General features: G+C 42.2%; 1 protein-coding gene across 1 annotated transcript in view; it reads left to right on the forward strand.

Annotated features, from left to right (window-relative positions):
* The first annotated feature begins 3,631 nt into the window (after nt 1-3,631).
* GCN1 (GCN1 activator of EIF2AK4) overlaps nt 3,632-27,569 on the forward strand; it is a 64,400-nt gene continuing 40,462 nt past the window's right edge. Inside the window, exons 1-20 of the mRNA XM_054996069.1 lie at nt 3,632-3,664; nt 5,848-5,950; nt 7,458-7,521; nt 8,198-8,329; nt 9,479-9,587; nt 11,731-11,829; nt 11,923-12,057; nt 12,277-12,345; nt 13,583-13,691; nt 14,639-14,713; nt 15,811-15,939; nt 17,982-18,032; nt 19,458-19,556; nt 20,197-20,370; nt 21,153-21,305; nt 22,877-22,969; nt 23,631-23,706; nt 24,567-24,726; nt 26,555-26,744; nt 26,852-26,976. Coding sequence (XP_054852044.1) covers nt 3,647-3,664; nt 5,848-5,950; nt 7,458-7,521; nt 8,198-8,329; nt 9,479-9,587; nt 11,731-11,829; nt 11,923-12,057; nt 12,277-12,345; nt 13,583-13,691; nt 14,639-14,713; nt 15,811-15,939; nt 17,982-18,032; nt 19,458-19,556; nt 20,197-20,370; nt 21,153-21,305; nt 22,877-22,969; nt 23,631-23,706; nt 24,567-24,726; nt 26,555-26,744; nt 26,852-26,976 — 2,163 coding nt within the window. The 5' untranslated portion in view covers nt 3,632-3,646. The remainder of the gene's footprint in view (nt 3,665-5,847; nt 5,951-7,457; nt 7,522-8,197; nt 8,330-9,478; nt 9,588-11,730; nt 11,830-11,922; nt 12,058-12,276; nt 12,346-13,582; nt 13,692-14,638; nt 14,714-15,810; nt 15,940-17,981; nt 18,033-19,457; nt 19,557-20,196; nt 20,371-21,152; nt 21,306-22,876; nt 22,970-23,630; nt 23,707-24,566; nt 24,727-26,554; nt 26,745-26,851; nt 26,977-27,569) is intronic.

Here is a 27,569-nt window from a genome sequence, read left to right on the forward strand (position 1 = left end):
CCCCTGTGTCCTATTGCTGTTACCAGATCATCCAGCCACGCACATTAGAATGGAAGTGTCAGCTTCCCATTGATGGGGTAGGGTTTTAATATGATAGGTGTTACCTGTGATTTAAATTCTAACTTCAGTAGATCTAGGGTGAGTGTTGAAAAATTGTTAGGGATTGCAGAGTAGATTTTCCTTGGACCACTGTTCTCTAAGATGAAAAGGGGGAGGGAAGAATTCATGGCCTTCAGTTGGGGGGGGGGGCTTTTGAGTAAATATCTCTCACCATTAAAATTTTAAAGAACACACACAACCACCTTTTCAGTTTCTTTACTAAGGTCTTTTCTAGTTGTTGACTGCAGCACTGCTGGCAGTTCCAGAATTGTCTGCCTCAACTCGTATGACAAATTTGTCGATATCAGTGATTACCTGCCATGCTCCTATATTTAACCCAGTCTTTTGGTACGGTGGCTCCAAGGAGAATCCTGTACTGGAATGTAATGCATGGAGAAGCCTCAACGTTGCGAGCATTGCTACAAAAGTATTGGAATAGGTTTCTTATCAATTTTGAATTCCAATTTCTATCAATTTTGAATTCCAATTTCTTTTGCCTAGTAATTAGAGGACAATTCACATAATACCTGTTATTAGGACCAACCAAATGACATTGACCGATGTGCAAGTTTAATAGAAGAGCCTGTCTTGAATCTGACAACAATCAGGAGTCCCAAGGATTCCAATGCCACCTTAAAGACTAATAATTCCAGGATAAGAAAGTCATTTTATCAGATGCATCCTAATGCTTAAGGAATTTTATTGGACTTCTGTATAGTTCTATTACATTAAGATTAACAGCTTCCTGTAGGATTAGTCTGTTTGTGCCTTTTCTGATAGTAATATGCTTCGGATTTGGTATCAGGGTCAGGTGCTGTGCTGGTGACTATTTGGGGGAAAGTATGGTGTTAAAATCGTGTGCTCCAGCTAAACAAGCTAAAAATAACTGCCGTACAGTACCACTTAGTAGGACCACCCAAAATAACACAAAGCAAGAAAGCCCAGGGGGAGGAGAAAAAGGTTTCAGCTTATGTTTAAGGTTTCTTGTCTGCCTCGTGCAGGGATGCGCTGCAGACTTGATGCAGTAAGGTTGAGGAATTTTCACATTAGCTTTTAAGAAGAGATTATGGTTTCCATTTAAGTTTATAAAAGCCAACAGTTAATTAAAAGTCTCTGGAACATGCAAAAGGGAAAGGAGAGGGGAAATATGGAAGTCCTTGCATTAACAAAATGAGATTAATTTTGATAGTGTTCTTCTAGATTAAAAAATCCACAGAAGACAAATTGGCTAATAATGCCTGGTATTAGGAAGACAAGGACCACCCCCCTTAAACAACTGCTGTACCTTTTCTTTGCAGTATAACTGCCAGCTTAACGGTTGCCCTTTATTCTAAACTTCAACATGCCTATATAAAACAGGTTTGTGCATAACATGTTTTCCCATAGCATGTTCTATGTGGCTTTAATCTGGCCTCCTATAGTACCGCAAAGCTTGTGATTTAAAACTAGGTGTAGAGTTGGTAGCACTAGGGTTGGAAACTAGGCAGGACTGTGAGCCCAGGATTTTTCAGATGAAACATCTTGCAAAGAAATACTGAGGTTAGAGTTATGACAGCAAGGGTTGGAATCTGAGTTTGGCTTGTAGAATCTTCCTTCACTATAAGCCTGTGAAACAAACCGCCATTTTGGTTACAAGGAATAGACAGACATTGCTATGTCCATCCCCACTAGACTTGGATGTGTTTTTTAGTTACTATGCTATGGTCAACACAAACTAATGGGCTGGAAACAGCCTGATACAAAATGGTGGGACTCCTGGACTTGGGGATACCTTAGCTATGTCTAGTGTCAAGATTATAATCCTTCAAGTATGAGGTAAATTGCTGCTGAAATACCCTGTGAAGTACTTCTAAAGGATATGGGTACTCGGTCCTTTATTTCATATGGTAGTAGAATGAAGAACATGGTTAGAAACTCGGAGGCTTTGGAACTTATTTCTGAGTAAAGTTGATTTGATTCAATCTGTTCTCTCCTATTACATATTATTTACAAGCTAGCTATCTTAATCTCAGTACTTGTGTTTTAGAGGAGCTTCCATAATGCTCTTCATTGGCAACATCTGTTTTTTAAAACAAAATTTAGCCCTGCTTATAAAAGATCAGTTTACCAAGATACAGCAAGGACCATCCATAGTCCATGTAGTTCAACATTCTGTTTCCTACAAGAGCACAGAGAATAAACGTCGTTGCTCCCTTCTTGATATTGAGAGGGACGCCACCTCTGAACATGGATTTTTTTTAACCATGATGGCTGATAGTCATTGATAGACCTGAAGCTTGGTGTTGCCAACCTCCACGTGAGTCCCGGAGTTCGTCCAAGAATTGCAATTGATTTTCAAACCACAAGGAGCACTTCTGAGGGAGAAAATGGTGGGACTCCTGGACTTGGGGATACCTTGTCTGGTGTCAATGTGGAGTCTGGCATTCTATCCCTGCTGAATCAAAAAGAGTCCAGTAGCACCTTGAAGACTAACCAATTTTATTGTAGCATAAGCTTTTGAGAATCACAATTCTCTTCGTCAGATGCATGGAGGGCCAAAAGAAACTGGTCAGATATAGAGGAGGAGAGGGGAGGGCGGAGTAGATGCAAACAACTGATAATGGAGATGCAAACAGCTCCTGATATGGAGAAGAGTTTGCTTCTGTAAAGGTTCAGAGGAGTTAGCCGTGTTAGTCTGTAGTAGCAAAATCAAAAAGAGTCCAGCAGCACCTCCAAGACCAAACAATTCCACTGCAGCACAAGCCTTCGAGAATTACAGCTCTCCCCGCCAGATGCATCTGACAAAGAGAACTGTGATCCTCGAAAGCCCATGCCAGGTGCCACTGGACTCCCCTTGATCCTGCTTCTGTAAAGGAAATCAGTTACCTGTGATAATGAGACAACCATTCATAGTCTGGTGGGGAGAGCTGTGATTCTCGAAGGCTTGTGCTGCAGTGGAATTGGTTGGTCTTGGAGGTGCTACTGGACTCTTTTGCTACTACAGACTAACACGGCTAACTCCTCTGGATCTATATCCCTGCTGAGTTTCCTTCCCTCAAACTCCAGCCTCTTCAGGCACCACCCACCAATATCCAGGAATTTCCTGGGTGGGAGCTGACAACCGTACTAAAGCTGCATAAACTAGTGTTGTTAAAAATTTTTGGAGTAGAATTTGGGTGACCTATCTGGTGGGGAACTTGGCTCTTGAAGCTTATACCCCGGAAAAGAGTGAGTAGGTTTGAATTGTACATGACCGAATTTCATTGTGTTTCTTATATCCTATGATCCTTGCTATTTATTTTCATAATACTACATAAAATGTCCGTATAGCGAGGATGCCAGGCGTTAATCTTGTAATAAAAATACTAGATAAGTCCAGCGGCACTCTGCTTCTTACACCTGGGCATCTGTACCGTGAAGATCTACAACTAGCACTTAGAATAGAAACGGACTGCTCTGCACGCATGCGCACTTCCCTCCTCTTCGCACGCTGACAAGACTGACGCCAGCACACTGCGCCAAACACGGGATGTGACGTTAATACTGATTCCGGGTCGAAGCCGGCGCTATGGCGGCTGACACGCAGGTGGGTGCAGCGGTTGGGGGCTGGCGAGGGAAGAGGGGCGGACGGATCCGAGGCAGAGAAAGCCCCTCGTCCTTCTTTTCGTTGGCTGGAAACGGCACCCCTCCATTCCCCTTCCGTCGTGCTTGCCTCTCGCGAGCGAGCTTCACGGTCCTTTTATAGTGTGGGGAAGGGGCGTTCAGTTTGTTTGAAGAGTCCTTGTCTTAGTGGAGGAGAAGGCGGGGAGGGAGTTGGTCTCCTTTGGAATGAACGGTATTAACCGCCTATCTCGTTTTAAGGACCCAAGAAGAGCTCTGGTAGATTGGTCGGTAAAGTTCATTATCCTTCTTTTCCGTACTGCCTAACCAGGGGCCTTTGGGAAGCCCACGAGCAGGAGTCCAACGCTTTCCACAGCGGTTGTCTCAGCAGATGGTATTAGGGATATGCTGCCTGTCAGCAAGGAGGATGGATAAACCTTTCCCCCAGAATCTGGCAATTTCCTTTGAAATCTAGCTAGGCTTGTACATGTCACTGTCTTTTGTAGCTGGGTGAAATTAGAGTCTAGTAGCAACATAATGACCAACTAGAGCCAGTTTGGCATAGCGGTTAAGAGCACCAGACTCTAATCTGGAGAACCAGGTTTAATTCCTCACTTCTCCACTTGAAGCCAGCTGGGTGACCTTGGGTCAGTCACAGCTTCTAGCTCTCTCAGCCCCACCCACCTCACAGGGTGTTTTGTTGTGGGAATAACAGCATACTTTGTAAACTGCTCTGAGTGGGTGTTAAGTCATCCTGAAGGGCGGTATATAAATCAAATATTATTATCATTAGAATTCCAGGAGCTGAGCTTTTGAACGTCAAAGCCCCCTTCCTTTAACTCTTGAGAGATTATACTCTGGCAATCCAACTGGTCTTTAAGATGCTGCTGGACCCAGCTCTTGCTCTTCTACAGCAGACCAACATGGTTACCTACCTGAAACTTATCTCGTGACTGGGAATTTAATGTGCATTATTCTTTAGTGAAAGAGTTTGTCTGTCCTGAATCCATTGCACATCAGTTTCAGTGGGTGACCCTTAGTTCGAGTGTTAAGATAGAGAGATCATTCTTTTCTCCTCCTCACATAAGACATAATTTTATAAATGAACATCAGGTTCCCTGACTTTTTATGGTAATCATTCCTGTCAAAATGTTATATCTTAGAAGGCATGATGGTCTGTTGGTTCCAGTGGTTAAGTCCAGTATGACGCCATCTCAGTCACATGTCTATTTTTTGACCTTCAACAGAACTGATGCTCTTAGTCTACTGTAAAGTAAGGGTTATAATTCCTTTCTTCTTTCATACCCTGTCTGCCTGCCTTCCCAGTGGGGATCTAAAATGGCCTACATTACTTTTCTCTCCTCCATTTTATCTTCACATTAACCTTGTGAGGTAGGTTAGGCTGGTTAGCTCACGAGGATGAATATATCAAAGACAGTGAATCAGTAGTTGAAGGGAAAGGCTGCCTCCTTCCTCCTAATTCTGAACGCTGATCACAGCCAGGCAAGTGGGACTCATTCCTTTTTGTTTGTGAGAGTGAAAGCTCTACCTTTCCTCAAGGCCTAGGCTTTCCAGTCCCTGGGTTAGTTCTGAATGTACCCATGCACAAGTCACTCGGCTTAAATAAAAATTAAGTGTGTTAGCATAAGGCAAAAAGCATAAAGCACTCTTACAAAGGCAACAGACATTAAAACAAGAACACCTTCCTGTTGCCACATAAAATCTGCCTCTCTAATAACTCGAGAGGTGACTACCTAAGCATCTTTGTTTGGCATCCATTTGTTGCTTATCTCACCTGTCCATTAGAAAGCGAGCCTTGTCCCATGACTAACTGGTTCGACACAGGGACATGTTGAGGTGATGGATAACATGGAGCTTTCAACTTCTCTATGGTATATTTGCATCATGGTCTGTCTCCTGTTATTAGCCATAATGGCTAAAGGGACTGTCTGTGTTCAAAGGCAGAACACCAGTTGTAGGGGAGTGTTACATACTTCTTGCCTTGCTTGTAGTTATCTAGTTGGCCACAGTGAGGAAACAGAATGCTGAACTCTGTAGATTTTTGTTCTAATCTAGCTGGACTACTTTTTTCTTCTTACCCTTGGTTGTTCATTCCTCCAGAGAAATGGGATAAAAATTTGACCCTATGTTTTGTATTGCTTGCTTTAGGTTTCTGAGACCCTGAAGAGGTTTGCAGTAAAAGTGACAACATCCAGTGTGAAGGAACGAAGAGAAATCCTCAATGAACTTGGAAGATGCATCACTGGAAAAGGTATTTGTATTTTGCTATGAAAGCACAAAATATTTATTTAGGATATTTCTATGCCACCTTTTCAGAGCTCAAGGTGGCTTACAATTAAAATCATGCCCCCTCCCCCTTACTGTATAAACAGTTCAGCAGTTGGAGGCCTCTGGGCCAAATCCAGCCCTGTGGTGCATGCCAGTTGGCTGTTCTTTGCCCATATGGAGGGAAAAAATTGTGAAAGAAGTGACATCAGACCTGGATGTCAGGCCACTTTCGGACAGGCATACATTGAAATATTGAGCCATCCCCTCTCCCCCATCCATTTGCTTTTTTCCAGGAAACCTAGTTGCTGACCAGGGGAATCCAAGTTCCCTCAAAGGGTGCAGCAGGTTTCAGAGATTTCTTTTTAAGATGGTATTCTAGGTTTTCTGAAGTGGTGACATTTAGTGTTCTGTTGTAGCTTTTCAGCAGTATCAGTGAAAAGTATGTTATTTTATATCCTCGAAGCTGGGATGACATAATAATGGGATTCTTGTGTTCACACTTCCTTGTAGTACCGTTACATTGGAATCCTTCTTGGTCAACAAGGTGGTTGACTTAGCCCTAGCCAAGATAACCCCCCCATCCCCCAACTTTTCCAGTAGCTTCTTGGGAAAAGTATTAGTAGATGAGAGGGTTGCTGATGATTGGAAGTTATATCTTTCCGCATCCTTGCTGAAGCTGTGCAATCAATAAGTCCAGTTAGTTCCTAAATGGGCTACCTTGTGGAAATACCATGTACATCACCTTGATTTGTATAATGAAAGAAAGGCAGGAGAATATTCAACTTTGCCAACTTCTCCATCCCTGTGATAGTGACTGAAGTGTAGTTACCTAAGACACATTTTAAAAATTGCTTAACTAACCCAGGAGGAGCCATGGCTTAGTGGTAGAGTACATGCTTTCCATGCAGAAGGCCACAGGTTTAATTTCTGACATCCCCCATTAAAACAAGACCACAGGAAGTGGGGGCTGGGAAAGACTTTTCTCTGCTTGAGACCCTGGCGAACCACTGCTAGTCAAAGTAGACAATACTGAGTTGGCGAACCCATTTTCTTACTCTGTATAAGGCAGTTTCATATCTCCTGCCTTTCTGCCAAATGTGCAAAACTGAAGTGTTCTGGAGGGCTTTCTTACACAGGTCATAATGCTGTGTTGTAAGGAAATTGTTACAGATGTTTTGATACAGGGATAGGAACTGTAAACTGTACTATTGTGCACTGTTTGTTACTGTTGTTTATTATGTCATGTCAAATTGCTTATGTTTTGTTTCAGCTCTGTATCAAATTTCAGCTTGTTTTCAAATTTTTGCAATCTGTACCCTATTATACTGTTTATTGAAAGTCTCAGCTGTTGACCATATTGAATTACACTGTGTAATTTGCCTTGAGTCTCAATGAAAAAGGCAAATTATAAATAAATCAATAAATAAAATGTGTTCATGTACCCATGAACACTAATTGACAGCAGACTCTTGGGATTTAATCCATTTCAGATCTGCCAGAAGGTGCAGTGAAAGGCCTCTGTAAGCTGTTCTGTCTCACTCTTCATCGATACCGGTAAGAGGTTGGGATTGGGGTGTCTGCCATCCTTTCCAAACTAAACTGCTCTAGGTTTTTTGGAATTCAATATGCTCCATAAAGAGAGAGATGATCTGAGATCCTGTCGGAATTTCAGTATATCTCTGAACACCAGGAGCTGGGAACGGAGGAAAGGCATCATCTTTAAGCCCTGCTTGTGATTTTTCTGGAGGCATCTGGCTAGTTGCTGTGGAAAGCAAATTGGTGAGCTAGATGTGCCTTTGGTCTGGTCCATCAAAACTATTCGTATGCCCTGTGCTTTTCCATAGGACTTGTAGTAGAGAGTTCTGAACGATGGCATGGTTAATTGTGTTGGGTGTGCCTTTCCTGGTAGTTGCCAGTTTGTCCTTGGGAGCCCAGCCACGTATTTCCAGCAATATGAGTTTTAGGGACTTGTTCAAGAATCATTTGGAAAGCTGCTGCTGTGCCATGAGCTGCCAATATGTCTTGGGGTAGTATTGGTCTCCTGCTATGTGTGGCTTAGCTTCTGTAAACCAGTTGAGGCCTGAGATTACTGACAAGCATTCCACTTACTGAAACAGTAAAGGAAAAGAGCTTTTGACCAGGTGGGTGAGAAGGGACTCGGAATGAAGATTTTGTAAGTGTGAGCAGCCGGTGAGTTCTGCAACCCCTGAAAGTTCATTTCTCACACTAGAGATGCAGCATCCCACAGAGCCCTCCACTCTGCCCTTCAGCAACTTGCAGAATGCCAACCAGAAGCAACCGCCAAAAACCTCCTGCAGTCCCTGCAGTCCTCGGGAATCAGCGGCAAGGTTGGAGGACCCAGGTGAGGGCTGAATGCAGCGCTGCGGCACTGGGGAGCTGTTTGCTGGAAAGTTAGTTGTCAGCTGCTGAGTCATAACTTGAATGCAAACTTTATTCTTATGAGAGGAGTATTGACTTCTTTTGATAGTACAGGAGAGAAAGTAGTGTTGCAGTGAGAGTCGCACATCCCTTGACTTTCTCTACCATAGTTTAGCATTGTATCTGTCTGTTCACAGCATAGGTTAAATGTGTGCTAACTGGCTACTCCTAAAGGGTTCTGAATTTAGAAGCTCTTAAGAGCACCCTTAATCAATATCTGTCTAGCTTTTAACCAGGTTCGGCAAAGACCAAGTGTTACGCCAAACCATGTAAGATGGGGGAAATTCACATGAGAAAGGATAAGAAAGGAGAGTAGTTGGAGTGGGTACTCGTAGTCCTGTAGCCTGCTTCCTCAATTGTGCCTCACAATTAGATCTACGCTGGCCTTAATATTAGAAAAATGAGAGGTCAATGTTTAAAAGCAAGAGCTGCATTTAGACATCATAGACAGACTTCTGTTTGTTTGGGATGAGCATGGATATGGTGGATTGTCAGGTTTGCATGCCCCCGTTCTCCTCCCCTTTAATGCAAAGCATGACACCGAAGGCTTCCTTGGTTTAGAAGTCAGTCTCAACTCCATCTTGTTTTGATATCCAACAAAACCATAAAGTGTAGAATCCCAGTTTGTGGGGAAGAAGCAACCTCCAGTTTATTGGGTTCTTATTTCAAAGTAATTTGGAATTATTAGATGATTCAGAAAATCAGGAAGTCTTCAGTTGTGCTCTGCATGTGTGGGGGGGGGAAGGGAGCAGGGAGCACATGGGTCACAATAGTCAACCAGATTCATGTCACTGCGAGCAGCCAAAAAGTTCATAATTATTCAGATGTTATGAGCTGTTTGCTTACAGTGGGGACTAAAATGTTAATGTGATTGTGCATTCCCTGCCCACTTCCCCTCACTTGCTGAACACAGCTGAAGACTTCATGGTTTTTCTCTATTCAATCCCAGAAGATTTTTAGAACCTAATAAAGAAAGCAGCATCTTGAGAAATATGAATGGCCTTGTTTTGTGGCTGTTAAGTAGTACTGCTGAGGTCATAGGCTCATTCCCTTCGTCCTCTTTCTGTGACAGCAAGAGCAGCGGACCTGCGGCTTTGCTGGCCTTATCCTGGACTTGTCTGCTTGTTCGCATAGTCTTTCCCATGCATGAGAAGAGGCAAGGAGAAACCTGGGAGAAGCTGGTGAGGACCTTGATTTTGATACGCTTTGTTTTGCTGTCATGCGCTTTTCAGGTCAGGGAGGTTGATCTTTGCATGCTGGCATAAGTTTTGGGTCGCTGAACTTCTAGTCTTCAAGGGAGTGAAATATGGAGGCGAGGATGGTGAAGGAAGAGGGCATAATTTGGCCTCCACGTGTATGCTCCATTATTTCAAACGTGAGATGCATCTAGGATTTGGAAGAGGTGGGAAAGATTCCGCCCCCCTCCCCCTTGAAGACTTTATACACTTAAGGAATCTTTATGATTAGGCCATTGTGCCCTACAATATATCTTGCTGTTTCCAACCTTTGGAACCTTTACACACTGCTCTTGAAAAACAATATGTAACTGTACGGTTGCATACTTATATGCAAGTACACAATACTGTTCGCTTTATGTTTGCTGTGATGCAGCTAAAACCTGTTAATCATTTATCTGGAGGTTATTCTTGCTTAACTGAAATGTGTGTGCGTAGCTGAGTTTCTGGGAGCACTTGTTAGCTATTAGATTGAATCCTTGCCCTTTTGGTACCGGTTCCATAAGGAATTATCTCTCTTTCAAATGACTTCAACCTTTGATTCACCTGCTTGAAGTGTAGATATAAGTCTTAACTCCAGTGACTTCCCCTGTGACCTCTAGCATAGCCCCTGATGCTGGCCGCTCTTTTCCCCCATGCTCTTCAACCACTATTTTGAAGTCCAGCAAAGGGCTCTTGAACAGTTTTGACAGAGTTCTTTTCTTATACACCTCACCTGTTCACTCCTGTTTGCTTGTTTATCAGCCTGCAGCTGAAGTTCCTGTGGGTGGAATTTTAGCAGCCTTCTCTGTTGTTCACTCTAGAGGAGGAAGGCAGAAGGGGATGGTGTGGTAGAAGAGTCCTTTGCCTGTGGTCTTGGAGCAAGGGACTGAAGCGTACAATAAGTGGAGGACTCTTCCAGAGCATTTGTTGCTGCTCATGCCATGAAGAAATGGGTTAAAGAGCCCTTTGGCTGCTTCTTGGCACAAACAGCAATGAAGCAATGGGCAAAATCACTGTTTCCAGCCCTTCACTCTTTGCTGTGTTTAAAAGATGGCACCATTTTAAAAAAAATTAGTTGCTGACCAGGAATGTAAACAAGAAGGAAGATAGGGGTGAGTTCAAGGATTCCTTTTAAGGGTAGGTGATGGTTTAAGCCAGCAGTGCTTACTCTGTGGCTTGTGGAAAGGTACATTTACAATTACCATCAACCAAAAGAGCCTTATTACTTCTGTGTGCCTCCCAGAGTATCTCTGTGCACATAGTGTTGTCTCCTCACTGCACTGAACCTTAGCCAGCCCTTGTGAACCTAAATGAGGGGAAGGGCTTCGCTCTCTACCTTCCTGCTCTCTAGTTAGTATGATTGGCAAGAGAGTGAGATTGCCAAGATGCCAACTGGAGAGCAAACTGTCTGTGGAGAAAGAGGAGAAAAACCCCCACAGCACTCCTGTGGCCATCTTGTTTTTCACCTGGGTGGCTGCCCCCTCACCCTGCCCTTGGCAGCCAGCTTGTTTTCTTCTTGGCAGCTGCCTGGGGGCTGGGATGAGAACATGGGGCTGCAGAGAAGGGTTGGGGGGTTGGTAGAGTGAGTGGGCCCTTTACTTGGCACAAAGGCTGCAGCACAGGGAGACTCAGAACTTAACCATTCTTCAGTCCCTGCAGCAGTGACTGTTTCAAGGTACCAACCACAAACTCTTTTAAAAGAGGATTAGACAGATTCATGGAGGAGAGATCTATCAGGCTACTAGCCATGCTGACTACAGAGAACTTCCACATTGAGAGGCAGTAAGCCTCCAAATGCCAGTGCTAAGAGGCAACATAAGGGGAAGGCTTTGACCTCTATGTGGTGTGGTTGGCCCTTCACGGTAACTGGTTGGCAGCTGTGTGGAACAGGATGCTGGACCACTGGTCTGATCCAGCAGGACTGCTCTTATGTTCTTACAAGCCCTCCAAGCAATGGCTTGGCACAATTTCCTGGATCATGGTGTGGGTTCCACAGTGGTGAACAGTGTTCAGAAGAACTGCAGGTGGCATGTTAAGGAGTCAGATGTGGCTCCTCAGCCACTGAGTTAGTATCACTTGGTTAAACAGGCCCATTCTCTCTTTATAGGTGGAAGTTCAGTGTTTGCTACTGTTGGAGGTTCTGGGTGGCTCTCGCAAGCCTGTGGTGAATGGGGCCGTGAAGAAACTGAACAGGCTTTGGAAAGAGGTGAAGTCCAGCTTCTGAAAGTGTGACTGACGTTACTCAGTTTTGGCCCCTCTTGAACTAACTTCCTGACCTACTACTTGGGTTTCTCCTTAGAATCCTGGGCTGGTGGATCAGTACCTCTCTGTCATCCTTGGCCTGGAAGCCAACCAGGGCTTTGCAGCCATGCTTGGCCTGCTGGTGCAGTTTTGTACCAGCCAGAAAGAACTCGGCATCATTAACAGATACAAGGTGAGTATTGATGGTGGGCGTAGGATGCGAGAAAGGCATGGCGAGGTTGTTACAATCGGTAGAAGTTCAGTTTTCACTCAACCAGAAAATCTGCAGGAGTGAACCAGAGCAGAGCAGTTTGAGTAAGAGATTTGAGACCTTTCCCCATTATCTGTCTTCATTGTAGAGTGTAGTCTGTGTGGTAGCAGGTATGTAACTGGAGTGTTTCTGCTTCTCCAGAGTTCCCTCCTTGATTTCTACATGAAGACCATCCTGATGAGCAAGACAAAGCCTCAGAAGCACCTGCTGGTGAGAGAGAGTGAGCGATCCCTAATCCGGCAACTAAGTCAAAGAATTACCCTATAAAAAACTACTTAGCCTATCTTGTCTATACAAAAGCCTTGCCTAAAGCGCCTCAGCCGAGGCTGCTTGATCTTACCAAAAGTCCATCTGCTCCAGTGTCCCTGTTTTCCAGATTTGACCCAGCAGATGCTTTTGCAAAGCCATGATCCTGGTTCTCCAGTTTATACTTTTATAAATTGTCATTTTTTGAAGTTAAAAAATCACCCAGGTTTTTTCAAAATGTTAGTAAGGATGTTCATGTATCAGAAATACTTGCAATGTCCCACCATTCATTTTTTTTCATTAGACCTTTCTTTGTGTGTATTATATCTATTTGCAATCTCTGCATCTAATAGGAGTGTAGCCTGATGTTCTTGGGGTGTTTGTGATAATGGTGGTATTATCATGCCAAACTAGACACTCTCAAAGCCTGCTGCAGAATTGTGGGGTTTTATCAGGGGAATGTTTGGTTCCCCCCCCCTCCACCCCAATTTGCTGCAGTTAAGTTCAGTCACATTAGTTTGGAAAGAGAGAAATTTTGTGTATGTTATATTGCTGATGACCTGCTTCTTGGTCACGCATAGCAATATGCACATTGAAGAGCACGATTCTTTTCTGTATCTAGGCTTCTGGTGGGTCTTCTAATCAGGAAAAAAAATCATGTTTCCCCTGAGCCAAACTGAAGCCTCCCTGCTCCATGGATCTTTCAGGGTTCGTCTAACAGCACCTCCAAACTGGGGGTCTGTTTGCGTCCAGCCTAAGACAGCAAATGCTCAGGGTATGTTCCTGTCTCTGCTGGGAAAAAACAGAGAATGGCCGCCATCGCTTCTGTCCCTAGTTTGTGAGCTTCCACAGCTGTCTGGCTGGTCTCTGTTGACAAGAAAAGAATGAATTAGATGAACTTTTGGTTTGATCTAGCAAGGTAGTTCTTTTGCAGTCAAGTGAACACTCACTTATTTGGTGGTGGGGGTGGGAGGGGTTCCTGTCTTCCCCATATGGCCAGGTAAATGATTGTTCTACTTATTTGACTCCCATCTGCTAGTCCAGACACTGGGTGGTGGTCTCTCTGTCCATTAGGAAGGCAGAGGTTGTTTTTTTCCTTATCCTCCAAAAAAGAAAATTTTGTTGACCAAGAGGCACTGTTCACTTCCTCCTTGAGCTGTATATGGCATATTTTGCATTATCGGTTTTGGGTTTCTTGCAGGACAACTGTGCTCCCCTGCTCCGATATGTGTCTCATACTGAATTTAAGGACCTATTGTTACCAGCGTTGCAAAAATCCTTGCTGCGGAGCCCTGAGAATGCCATTGAAAGTGAGTGGCTGCTAGAAGATTGTTCTGAGTGGGTTCAGCTGAGTTAAGATCTGTGGCCAGGTGTTTTTTCCTCCTTGGGATTTCAGTGATATTGGCTAGCTTGTAGATGTAGCATTTTGATCTTTGGTATTGAAGTGCTTGGGCAAGAGTGAGCCTGGTTATTCATTGGATTGGGTAGAGTTGGATCTGTTGTCAACTGGGGCTGTGTTGACCAACTACTCTGGGCATATCTAAATTATAAAAATGTTTGTGTTAGTAAACTGTGGGTCCCTCTGTGGATCTTTTGGAGTTGTAATTTGTCAGATACGCTGAGACATACTTGGTGCTTCTCCTCACCCCACAGGACTTCACCTATCGAGGTTCATGGGATAAGGAACCTAGTTCAACTCAGTTATACAAAATAACTTATGTTTTTTTTCTGAAGATGCTGGCTCTATTTGCCTGGGAGAAGAATGTCCTGTTAGCCGATGACCCATCAAATTATTTGTCCCACTGGTTTACATTAAATGTCTTGTGCTCCTTGTTTATTTAACAAACATAATAGCACCCTTGAAATGCAGACTCTCTTGATGGCATGCATAGAATTTAAGGGGCTTCTGGTGTATCAGGTACATGGATGTGGGAAGAGTAGAGGAGGGGTTTGAATTGGAACTCGGGAGTCTGTAAATCTTATTTTTCCTCTTCTTTTTGCTATTATGTCAAATTTATCTCATTCAAACTTTAAATAAATTATCATTCTCCGTAAGAGCAGAATTTTCTGAAAGAGCACCTCTAGGTTTTGTCTTTTTTCCGTTTGCAGCAGCAGCTCCACAGCTGGATCTTGCTGTCCTTCAGTTCTTGCATATGAACTCAAGAGTGGAATAGTAGCATTTCTGGGTTGTCATGGATTTGTTTTCGTCATGGCAGAAAAACGACGACTTTAACACCCTTTTTCTGTTCTCTTTCAGCAATCTCCTGTCTGTTGGCATCTGTGACCCTCGACCTCAGCCAGTATGCTCTGGACATAGTGAAAGGCTTGGCCAGTAAGTGCTGTTTGCAGCTGTTGAGCCCAAAGGAAATTCCCTCTAGTCATTGCAGTGCTGTCAGCACCATCCCTGCAGGGCTTAGCACTGGGCCTTTTCCTCCCGAGAGGAAGGAGGAGAAAAAACGTTTCACAGAAATGGAATTATTCCTCCAAGTCCTAGAATTCTGGTTCTTGTTTCATTCACATTATGTCAGAAGACATAATTGCCTGCCATGAAGCTTGCTGGGTGACCTTGTGAGCTCTGAGATTAATGATGGTACTCTTACGTAGATCTGGGAATCCTGTTGGAAGCGTGCGTGTCCAGCCTCTTCCTTCCACCTCCATGCATCAGCACACCTAAAATAGAACTACAGCCGTTAACTGATGGAATTGCTTTATGAATGTTTTAATTGGCATGTGCTTTACTTGGAGGCAAATGTTCATTGACGACTAATTTTAAACGGTGATGCTGTGACTCTAGAGCATGTTTGTTTTCTTTTTGTTTTGAGGCCGTTTTTGTTTTTGCTTGTAATTTGCATTTCCTTATATCTAAAGGTGGTACTTTCATTAAGATTCAAGTCCAGTAGCACCTTAAAGACCCACAGAATTTTCAGGATGTGAACTTTCGAGAGTCAAAGTTCCCTTCATCGGACATGGTATCTGACAAAGGGAGCTTTGACTCTCGAAAGCTTATACCCTGAAAATCTCGTGGGTCTTTAAGGTATTACTGGACCTGAATATTGCTGTTCTACTGCAGACCAACACAGCTACCTGCCTGAGACTTTTATTAAATTGTCAGTGAGCTCCAGCACTGTTTCAATATCTCAGAAAGGTTTTGGTGATACAGAACTTAATATTTAAGTGGTTTAATCAATTCTTTGCTTAAAGGGCAAATGATCCATCGACTTTAAAAAAAAACCTCTTTAATGCATTAACAGTCTTAGATTTATTATGTATATTGTGTCAGAATAGCAGCCCTTAATGTTTTTTAGAAGATGAACTAGGCTACAGGTGTCCCATTTAAGGTCTTCTCTCCCATTCCCCCACTTCTCTTTCACAGAAGAAATCTGAGTACATTCTTTTTGCAAGGTTTGTTGTTTCTGTGCTTGATTTTAGGCCAGTTGAAATCCAACAGTTCTCAGCTGATGGATGAGGCTATAGTTGCGTTAAAGAATTTGGCACGGCAATGTAGCGACCCATCAACGGTGGAGTCACTCGGGAGGCACCTGTTTGCCATCTTGGGTGGTGAGTAGTTCTTTCTTGGGAGCAAGGTTTTAACCTTGTGGAGTTGATTGTTACTATATTTCTTATGGTTGGCGGCACCTGCATGCCGCCTTGCTATGTAGGAGACCTCTCTTGTAGGGCGCCTGATTTCTTGTTGTGGGTCACTTTGGGTCTGGAGTGTGTGTGTTGATCAAGTGATGGGGAGGGCTGGAGGTGTAATATTATTCGCTTTTTGGCCATGTGAACAAAACCTTTTGCAGATGCCACCCTGTCAGTGGGTGAGATCAGCAGCTGCCTGTTCAAGTGCAGTCTCTGTGGTGGCTTCTGCTTTGTGGAGACAGCCATGCTTCTGTCATTCTGCAGAATGAGCAAAAGGCAGGTTTATGGGAGTGCATTGTTAAAAAGGGATTAGAACTTTAGTATAATGGAACAGCATAGGAAGACATCTAAGGTAGGTTTGTAGTCTGTTGCAATGTTTTTCATATGTATCTCCCTCTTAACTGCGTTGTCTTCCACATTTCTTACTCACTTTTTCTAATATGCCTTAAACAGTTTTTTTTCGTTGTTGTTCAATTCTGTAATCCTAGTCCAGCTGCACTGCTAATTCAAACTCTCTGCTCTCTGATTATTTTATATTTTCTAATCTGCCTTGATTTTCAGCAAACAAAGTGGGCTATAAATGAAGTAAATACAATAATGTTTTTATCCTATATCATTCCTTGCAGTGGCTCCCTTTTCCTGATTGTATTTAGTTCAGGCATTTCCTGCATACCCCTTCCCTTTTTAGGCCTGATTCATAAGTTCAGGGGAATGAGGTGGTAGAATGGACTGCACTGGTTTAGAATGTGGGTGAAGGATTGCATTGTGGAATGCTCCTCCACATATAAAAACTCCCTGCAAACAGGAATCTGAATCTGTGATTCTCACATAGTATTTGTTTTTTAAATTTTTTTTAATAAATCAAAAAGGGAATACAGAAAAGGGGAGAAAAAGGGAACAAGCAAGGCAAATATAAAACTGTGTGCTACAAGGATTTTTAAAATATAGGATACAAAAATCATAACCTTTCTAGATACTAGAATAGTGATTGGAATAATAATTAAGCCTATTTAGTATATATTTTTCCAAATAAATAACACATGCAACATTCAAACTTATTTCTACTCGTTATTTTAGTAATAATAAGAAAAAAGACCATTATTAACAATAATAGTGCTTATTACTTATTGTAACTGAATTGTCATAGCCTTTAAGAGTATTAAGAAAAAGTACTATTGAAGATTCTGACCTATTTCTACTCCTAATCTTAAAAAAATAAAAAAACCCTTATTCCCGCTATATTTATCTTTACTTTACTTAACAATAACAATGTTGACTTTTTGCCAATATTTCAATATTATACAGTCTATTCTACCAATTGTCTTAATATAACTAATTATCTTACAATCAAATTATAAAATATATCAATATGCAGTAATTTTCAAATTTACAGGACTAAGGCGTCTTATAAATTTTATCCATTATAAGCGAAATATTTTCCCCGTTTCTCTTCAAATTCTTTAATTGGCTTTTTATTTATGTAATTTTTAAATTTTGCCATCATTGCATATTCTGACATTTTGTCCTTCCAGATTTCCCTGGTTGGGCATTCTCCTTTCCATTTAGCGCTCTTGCCACTGTCAGCAAATACTGAAATAGTTCATGTAGTGTTCTGTCAACATTATCTGGTATTATTCCCAACAACATAGTCTGGGGTTTCATGGCAGAATTAATTTTTAAAATCTTCTGAATCTCAGTGTGTATCTTTCCACTTTTTAAAAATTTTTTGTACATGTCCACCACATATGAAAGAACCATCTGCTTCCTTACACTTCCAACTGACCCTACATATTTCTTATCCAAGTGTTTGGCTTGCCGTAAATTTTATGCCCTTTGTCCCGAAATTTTCCCACTGTTGAAATATTATTTCTTCTCCAAAATGTTACATCCATTTTAGCATACAAGATTTCACTTGTTCTGTTTCTGTGTCATATTGAAGTAGAAGTTTGTAAATTTGTTGACAGGTGCCGAAGGAAAGCTGACGGTTGTGGCCCAGAAGATCAGTGTGCTCTCAGGTAAAAATTCTGTGCAAGTGCTCTGGATCTCCCAGTAATCAGAGCTTGTAAATGTTCTCTGAGACAAGCTGTGAAACCAGGCTTTTATTTGATTAATGCGCTTTTAATTTCTGTGATTGTGGAGAGGGATCTTGCAAACACATCAGTAGAAAAACTGGGAAATTTGAGGGGTACACTAGAAAAAAACTTTCTGTTAACCTTTTTTTCTTTTCTAATGAGAAAAAACCCCTTGTCTTATGAAGCATTTCACTCATTCCAAATGCACAGCATGAAAAAGTCTGAGAGTTTTTAAAACATTTCCAGAGGAAAAATCAGAAAATGTTAGGGAGCTCTTACACGCAGGGCTTTTTTTTCAGCAGGAATGTGGTGGAACGGAGTTCCGGAACCTCTTGAAAATGGTCTAAACTCCCCTCTGTCTGGAGATCAGGAGGCGGGGCCACCAGCCATGTGACCATTTTCTCCGAGGGCAACCCTCTGAGTTCCACCACCTCTTTTCCCAGAAAAAAGCCCTGCTTATGCTGTATACATTTACAGCATTTGAGATTTTTTTTGTTTAAATGTGAATAATTTTGACATCAATTGATATGCCATAACGTCTTTAATGGTAATACCTTATTAAAGAGTTTTCAAGGTTATCAGTGTTATAAAATTTAGACTAATAGCCATGCATGCTAGTAGTCCTAAAGATTATGACTCTGTGAGAGAGTTTTTCTAAGAAATACACTTTTGATTATTGCAAAATTTTTTACCTTCAACTTTTATTTTTTTGTACTTCTCAGATGGCAAAAATTAAAGATACGTGTGCTCTGGTAGCACAGGGTGCAGAGTTGGCAACTCTTTCTCAAGCACTGGGTATAATTGCAATTTTTATTATAGAAAATAAAGATATTTATGCTTTTAAATTCCTTAAATAGGCCAAATGGTGCAATTTTATATTAACTAAGTTATAAGTGATGCATTTTATGTTGTTAGATCAATAAAAGTAGTTTAGTTTTGATAGGAAAGTATTGCATATATTTCAAATTTCTGCCAAATTTCCGTTTTTTCCAGAAAAAAATGTGTTTTTGCGTGGTTTCAAAATCTCTCAAAATTTGACATTCAAAGCTAGTAATAGAAGGTTTATGGCAAGTGTTGCTGCTCATGCGCTGGCAGTGGAACCAAACACAGCAGGCAGCACTTGCATGCGTCTCTTAGATCTTCTTGGAAACCAGTGATAGGCACTTGATACTATAAAGTAGGAAACGTTTCAATACCTATAAAGTTGCCATTCAGCACATCTGCTCGTTGGTCTGTTTAGCCCAGTGCTGCCAACTCTGGTAAGTAGTGGGTGCTCATGGTCTTTCTGAACTCTGCTGCCAGCATAACGTGTCACTACAAATAAAAAGAGAAAGGTAACTCTAATCTAGGAAGTTTTCTTGCTTTTAGGGATTGGCAGTTGTAGCCATCATGCAGTTTCCGGTCCATCCAACCAAGCTTTAAGCGCAACTGTGGCAGAACTTTTCATCCCCTATCTACAGCAGGAAGGTAAGCATCTCTTTGTTTTTCTTTCGTTCTTAAAATGTATAATCCTAAAATTTGACTGAAAACCAGCAGTCAGAGCAGCTCTCAAATATACTAAAACCCCATAAACAATGGATTTGAATGAGGAAAAGTCATTTTGTTAAAAACAGATTCATAACAGGAAGATGATGTAACTAACAGATCATGGTATGTTTGTCGTGAGAATGAGGCTTGGAAGTCTTCGGGCTCATGTACTTTTCCCCTCCTCTTGTGTGTGGCTTGACAGTTGAAGTCTCCCTGGTTCCCAACAATCCACAACTTGTGATGATGCCCCAGATAAGAAGAAACAACAAATGGAGGCTTTTTCTCTTGCTTACACCCAGTATTTGAACCATGGTTTGGAATCCTAGCCTGTAGCCAAAAGAAGAAGTCACAGCTTCTCAATTCCTCTGATTCAAACATCTCAACAAATTGTGATTGGGAACTGGGAAGGAGTCGTCATTCTCTGAGCTGTACATAATCAGAGGGGGGAGAGAAGGCACAGGACTAAGACTTCCAAGACTTGTTTGTGAAACAAACATCAGACTGTGGTTTGATATGGTTTGTTCTTTGCTTCTGAATGGATCCCCAATCATCTTCTGGTCCCCCCCCCCTCTTTTCTCAGTCCATGAAGGTACCCTGGTGCATGCCATCTCTGTCCTTGCTCTCTGGTGTACCCGATTCACCACTGAGGTGCCCAAAAAGCTGATTGAGTGGTTCAAGAAAGCCTTCAGCCTTAAAACCTCTACTTCAGCTGTGAGACATGCCTATCTCCAGTGCATGTTGTCATCTTTCAAAGGTAAGATTTATGTTCCTGCTTTGCTGTTGCCCTGCATCAGCTGAGGGTATAATCCAGAGTTTACCCAGTCTTCCATGGCTACACGTTTCAAGGAATAGTGTTGCTGTCTTTCTAGTCTGCTGTTACTGATTTTCTCCTTGGTGAACTTCTAATAAGCTGCAAAGAAACTCCAGAATTCCCTAAAACGGTAGTTCTCAACGTTTTATGTTTTATGTCCCACCAGTTGCTCTGCCAAAGAAACTGGGTCCAAAACAAACCCCACACTTTTTGTGAGGAAGAAGTTTAAATATCATAACAGAATGCCTGTAAATATATATCAGCTGTGGTAGGTTTTAAAGACATTTAAAAAATTCAGTAGTATTGTTGAGAGCAATTTTATTGCTTTAGCTTTAAAGCACAAACAAAAGCAATAATTCCAGTAGTAGTTGAAAATTGTAATAATACTGTTAAGCATAAATTTTACTCCTGTGGAAACCGTAAAATACAAAGATAATAAATAAAAAGTTGCTGTAATATTACTGGGACTGAGGAAGAGCAAATGCTTAGTAATTGTTATGAAACTCTGCATCCTACCTAGACTGTTTCCGCGTTCCACAGACTTAGAAAACAGTTTGGAAATCACTGACTTGAGAGCAATCCAAAGACTGTGTAGAGATTGTCTCTGGGATATTCAGCCCCATTACAGTAATGGACCTTTCTGGTTCTTTTTAACATCCTATTTCAATGCAGTTCTCAAGAAAGGATCCCTGATGTGCTGCTTTCCTCCTTCTCACCCCCTGCAGGAAATGTACTTTTTCAGGGAATAGACTTGCTGCCAGTGTTGATCCAGACAGTTGAAAAAGCAGCAACGCAAAGCACTCAGGTTCCCCTAGTAACGGAAGGTGTTGCGGCAGCTTTGCTGATCTGCCGGCTCTCTGCGGCTGATGTGCAAATCGGTAAGATTTTCAGCATATCCCTGAAGGCCTGAAATGTTTTTCATTTTTAATAGGGCCAGTTTCCTTTTGATTAAGGGGGGATTGCTTGGGAATAATTGGCAGAGATTAACTTGTTTTCAGTTGACTGCATCTGCGCTAAAGCAATTGCGCTGTTATCTTACATATTTCCCAGCCAAATTCAAGATGCTGGTTTTAGCTTATCATCAAGCCCTAAATATTCTGGGTGCCCATTCCCATTTGACACTACCTGTAATTTGCAAGTGGTGGGAGAGGCACTGATTCACATTCTGTCTCACAGGGAAGTCAGATTAGCCTCCCTACATAGCAGGACACTTAAAAAATATCGCCCTGGAGGTCTGGAATGCCTTCGTCTATGAAGTTTTGCTTCTTTTATTTAGGCATTCCAAATGGGTTTTGTGAGTACTTATACCTTCTTGGTTACTATGGTCTTTTAATATCCTGGTTTACTTTTCCTTTCTGATATTATGCTGCTGTTCTTAAAAAACATTTTTAAACAAGCAATAGTACAAACTTCATGCATTTTTATGTCATATGTAATATGAAATGACAAATAAGCTTTCTAATTCTACTGCGTATTGCTGAGCGATGCCATAATAAAATCATTGCTGAAAAAAATCATTCCGCCCTCCCCCATAATGTTAAACAAAGTTAAAATTGTGTTGGCCTTTCCATTAAGCATAGTTAGTGCTAACTAGGATTCACTCTTAACCAAAGCTTTGATAAAGGCTTCAGAATTTTCATTTAAACTGCACACAAAGAGTTTTGTTGAAAAGGCAAAGGGGTAAACTCTCAGACTAGAGTACAGGGCTGCCCACTCAGATTTGGAAAATACAAATGCATCAGTAGGCATACAGACAGATTCTGAATGTGTTAAGCTGGGTGAACTTTATTCAGATACTTCATTTTGCAGAATAAAATACAAAGCCACTATTATTTATTTCTTCAGCAACAGTAGGTCAATTTTATATTGTAAAATGAAATGCTGATATTAAACACAGATCCATATAAAATAGTGTTAACCAGAGGGGAGGGAACATTACATCTGGAGCATTACATCTGCATTGGTCCAGAATTCCTTCATGAACTTTGTTCACAAGCATCCTCTTAACAATGACTCGGCAATCTGCCATTCATAGCAAATGAGTGGAGATAGGCTTGCTTGCTCTAGAGCAGTACAATGAGTTCCCCTTGGAGACTTTATAAAAGTCTAAATTGGAATGCCTAAGGAAACACTTTGAGACCTTTTTGTTTGAACTGTTAAGCTACGGTTGGGTGTGAATACTGAGCTCTGTGAAATAATTCTGTACCAAGGTAACGCACATTTCACAACAAGAAAAGCAGAGTTCTGCAACCTATTTAAATTAGGCCAATAAGGGAAGGGGCTTGTTTTAGTGATCTTTAGTAATCTTAGTTGCTAAAAGATTTCAGCTTTAATGTGGAATTGTAGAAAATGCCCCAGTTGACAAGAGAATCCTGTTCTGTAAGAGATCCTTGCAAGGAGTCTGTGCTTGTCTTGCTCACACAACAGTCTCCTTTGCTTTGCTTTTCAGAAAACAAGCTGAACAGCTTCTGGCAGCTGATTCTGGATGAGAAAAAGCAGGTTTTCACTTCTGAGAAGTTCCTGCAATCTGCATCGGAGGAAGGTGAGTTGTACAATTTCAGAGGTTACCCTCAAATTTGCTTTTGCTGCTTGATAAGCTGTTCCACATAGCTGACATGGGGATGCTACACCTGCATTTTCCTCCACTTGGAGCTCACTGTAATTGAGATGAGGTGGTGGTCTGGCAAAGTGTTTGGGCATGGAAGATCTGGATCTCTCTAGCCCTTTGTTTCAAGGATACCTATACAGTGGATTGAGATGCCCATTTTCCTTTAGTTTAAAACACTTGTTAATCATAAGCTTTTGCACTGTGTGCAAAGTTGCACGCTCGTCTAGGTCAGCTTCAGCCTGGCCCACACATGAGTTTTCATTTGCACGTTGCACACCTAAACCAAAAAGAAAAAAGACCTCTGCCTCCTTGAAGAGCCATACTGTTGAACTTCTTAAAATATTAACTTTTCCAAGAGGAGGCATTGCTTCCCTTGTGTGATGCTCAGCAACTGTTGGCTAGAAACTTTCCCTTTTTTAAAAAAAGCAAGCTGAAACTTGCTCATTTAAATTTTAAAAAGGCAACATGAAAGATTTAAATCCTTAGGAAGGCAGAATCTGTGGTCCTGTGGAATCATGGTATGCACGTAACCTTGTCCGTGATGAACCAGATGAGGCCAGACTCTCACCATTCTGTGGTGGTGTTTTTCTTGCAGCTATGTGTACCATCCTACAGTTGACTGAGCGCCTCCTTTTGGACCACGAGCAACGGCTGCCTGGTGATAAAGTCCAGTATGTATAGCTTGGTTTGCTTTTCCTTCAGTCCACGGAAAGGGATTAAGTATTTTTACTCTTATCTCCAGTGGGGCCCAGGGTAGCTTACAGATTTACAAACAATGCAGTATATCAGTTCTTGGGCTAGTTCTGGATCTGCTGGCCCAGCTTACTTTGTTTGGATAAAAAAAAAAAAGGAGGGGGATGGGTGGTGGTGAAATCAGTACAGATCTAATTGAGAAGCCGTAAAGAATGTAGACAGAAATCCACAAAGGCAAGAAGGAAGCAATAATATAACCAGTCATCTAACTGGATACATTTTCTAGCAATTCAAAATAATAACTAGTGCCAGTGTTGGCCATGGAGGGTCAAGTCTCCTCCCTGGTCAGAATAGCACAGGAGTAAATCAAACTGAACAAGACAAAGAACAGTGGCTGGGAGCTTTTTTTATAAATCACTTGAAACCTGTCGCTTAGGCATCCCATTGGCTTTATTCCAGTGGGAAACAAGGGGAGTTCTTCCCCTCATGTGGTTCATAGTCTATAGGTGTAGTGGAGACCACACACAGGTCATTCCACTAACTGTCCAGGCTTGTTATATACAGTCAGAATGGGCAGACTTTGGGTTGATTACCGCAACCTTTTCAGGAAGTGATAAGAGCTCTCTTCTTGTCTGAACCATCATCCCAGCTGCTAGCACCCTTGAATGTGGATGGCAGAATCTTTTTTACCTTTGGTGCAGAGGAGAGGAGGAATTTTAGGGGGGCATGGTGAGCCCAGGCGCTACAGCTTTGAACTGAGTTTTTGAAGTGACGGCATTCGCTTGGCTGTTCTGTTGGCTATTTGCCATGCCCCCTTTCTACCTCTTTCTCCTTTCAGGCAGTATCACAAAGCTCTGACTGCGGTCCTTCTCAGCCGGCCATGGTGCGTCCGAAGGCTTGCCCAACAGACTGTGAGAAAACTATTGGCTTTGCCCAGAGGATTCAGATTGGCTTATGGGCTCTTAGACGAGCTGAAGGCAGTTCTCAGTTCTCATAAGGTGAATGTTCTCCAGTCTTTCTGGAGGTTCAGTGCTACTCCAGCTTCTTGATCTTGCTCTGCAGGACGAGCCAGTTAATTGAAAGTGGCAATAGAGTGTTAATAGGGCTTCAGTGTTTAGTCAATCAGATCAGTGATCTTCAGGGTTGCCAGTGAAATCACAGGCAGCATGAGACCCATTGCAAGAGCTTGGGATCATAGTCACATGACAGGAAGAGAGGGAGCCAGAGTTATGGCCTTGCTGATTTCAGGGCCCACAACCTTCTCAGCTGGGAAAAGCTGGGAGAGAGCTGGGAAAAGGAAGTATAAGCCAAGTATCAAAGGTGTACTGCAGTCAGAACAAGCCAAGCATCTGACCTCTGGGGGAATTGTCTCCATTGGTGAGCGACCTCGCCTCGCTATCCTTCGCAACATGCATATACATGCCTTGCTCTCTAAATGTGTGCACTAGCAGCAAGCCTTTTCGAAAAGCAGCAGCAACAGGTATGGGGGGCTTGCAACCCAGAAAATGGGGCCCTATGACCCTATTGAGGTCCTAACCCAAGAATTGATCAGTGAGTTACATGAATGGATTTGCCATCGAATAATCAGACAGTAGATTATTTATAATAGAAATCTTTACTTAAACAGTAAAAAGCAGGCTCTGTTTTAGAAGTTGCATTCGTTTCCGCTCCCTCTCAGGAGGGATTATCTTTTATGAGCTGCTATGATACATGTATCTACAGGGCCAGTTCCAGGCTTTGGGGAGACCTGAGCAGAGCGGGGCTGGGGGTCCCCTCCCCATCACTGCCAAATGGGTCTTTCCCCACTTACGAGCCCTCTCATCACACATGTCTAAAAGCTGACTACTTTCTTTTTTTAGAAAACCAGTTTACTTTATGTACATGCACATTTTAGTAGGCTTAATCAGTTAATTGGCTACAGTTTCTTTAATTATTGGACAGTTCAGAGTGCTAAGGAATATTTCATCAAATTAGTAAAAGCTAACCATGTGTAAAAGTCTAAAATGAGAAAGAAATTAGCAATAAAATTGCTAAATTTGAAGTTAAAAATGCAAAATGCAGTTTAATTTTGCCTTCTTAGAAATCTTCTGAGGAGCAGATAGGTTTTCAGTGTGTGTATGGGGAGGTGATGCCAGAAAACAAAAAGAAATGTGAGTGTGATGGGGGAAAGGCAAAAGAATGTAAATAGCACTAACCAAGAGTTTTTAAAGACCGCTGTCCTCTTGAAGGCAGAAATTTGTCCCCAGAAGAAACGCCTACATTTTACTGTTGTACAGTTCTGTTTTAGAATTGTTCTTCAGCTTATCCTAAAGACTGAATCATCTGGTAAGTGTGACCAAAAGCTGAGTGTTGCAATGTATTGTTCAGTATCCTGATTCTCTTAATATCTGTTCATTGTACAGTATTCTCCGCGACCTCGTAAATCACTCTTTGGTCAAGTCCCTTAATTGTTTAAGGCTGCTACAAGTCATTTCTTAATTTATTTCCTCCAAAGAGCTCCCCATTTTATCTTCTCAACAACCCTGTGAAGTAGGTCAGACGGAGATAGAATGTGTGTGACTAGCATAAGATCAGCAGTGAGATTCATGGCAGAGTCTTAGTTCAGTAGTCTAACCTGTACTGGCTCAACTTCTGCCTTCTACTGCATTGTATTTTTCATTCCTGCCAGGATCCTGTTACATCTTTTTCTGAACTCAAGCAATCTAGGTGCCCCATGTGTAGAAATTATATTTCCACCACCACCCCACAGCCCATACGCTCCATTAGCCGTGGTTCTAGCATTGTTCTCTATTATAAGGTCTTGAGTCAGCACTTGTTCTCCCCCAGGTGCTTCCCATCGAGGCATTAGTGACAGAGTCTGGAGAACTGTCTGAACAGGGGAGAACATACATCCCCCCTCGAGTCCTTCAGGAAATGTTGTGCGTGGTCTCCTGTGTGGCAGGGCTGGATGCAGATCCTCAGGAAAAGGAAAATCTGGCCTTGGAAATGCTGCTTATAAGCAATCACCCTTCCTTAGGTGAGTTGAGGGGAGGTGGCCATTGGGTGCGGGCTTAGTTCTTCTCGGGGGCTAGGATGGGTATGCAGTTGGGCCTTAGTAAGTCATTTTTGCTTTCTTGCCTCCAGTGGCAGGGCAATCTGGCCTCTGGCCAGCCCTCCTGATCAAGATGAAGCTTGACCCTGTCGATTTCATCGCCAAACATCTAGAACACATTTTTGACAGAATCATCTCTCAAAGGCCCATGCATAAGGTAACTACCAGTTTAATTCTTCAGGAATGGTTTTCAAGAACATCCTTGGATGAGCACGTTTGGGAATGGGTTGGCTGAGACACTATGAAGCTGTCTTGGGATGAGCGAGACCGTTGCTCCCTCTAGGTCAATTACCTAGCGAAACATGCTCCAACACTTCAGTCCTGAGTCTGTGAACTTCATGTATGCAAAGTGTGTGCCATGCCAAGGTGTCGGTCTGCCCCAAATGATAGCTATTGTGAGGCTGCTGCATTCCAGTAGATAGATTTTGACTTGGAAAATCAGAGTCATAAATGTGTAGTAGTGCCTGGTGCACTGGAAAGCCAGTGAGTGGGGCTGGGGGCAAATGCTCTCTATAGCTCCATCAGTACCCCAAGGCCACCAAAACTGGAATAAATTATGAAGACTGCTTTAATCTGTAAGCGTATTTGGCAAAATAAGAAATGTCTAGATGCAGATTTACATAAGGGAGAAAAATATGTAACTCCTTGTACGTTACTTTGCGGAACTGTAATTTTTTTACTATAAGGGTACACACAATCCTGGGTACTGTGAGACTATTAAATGGTGCTGCAATATGTCATTGTGATTTT

Source organism: Eublepharis macularius, chromosome 13 (genome assembly GCF_028583425.1).
Source record: "Eublepharis macularius isolate TG4126 chromosome 13, MPM_Emac_v1.0, whole genome shotgun sequence".
Classification (NCBI taxonomy): domain Eukaryota; kingdom Metazoa; phylum Chordata; class Lepidosauria; order Squamata; family Eublepharidae; genus Eublepharis; species Eublepharis macularius.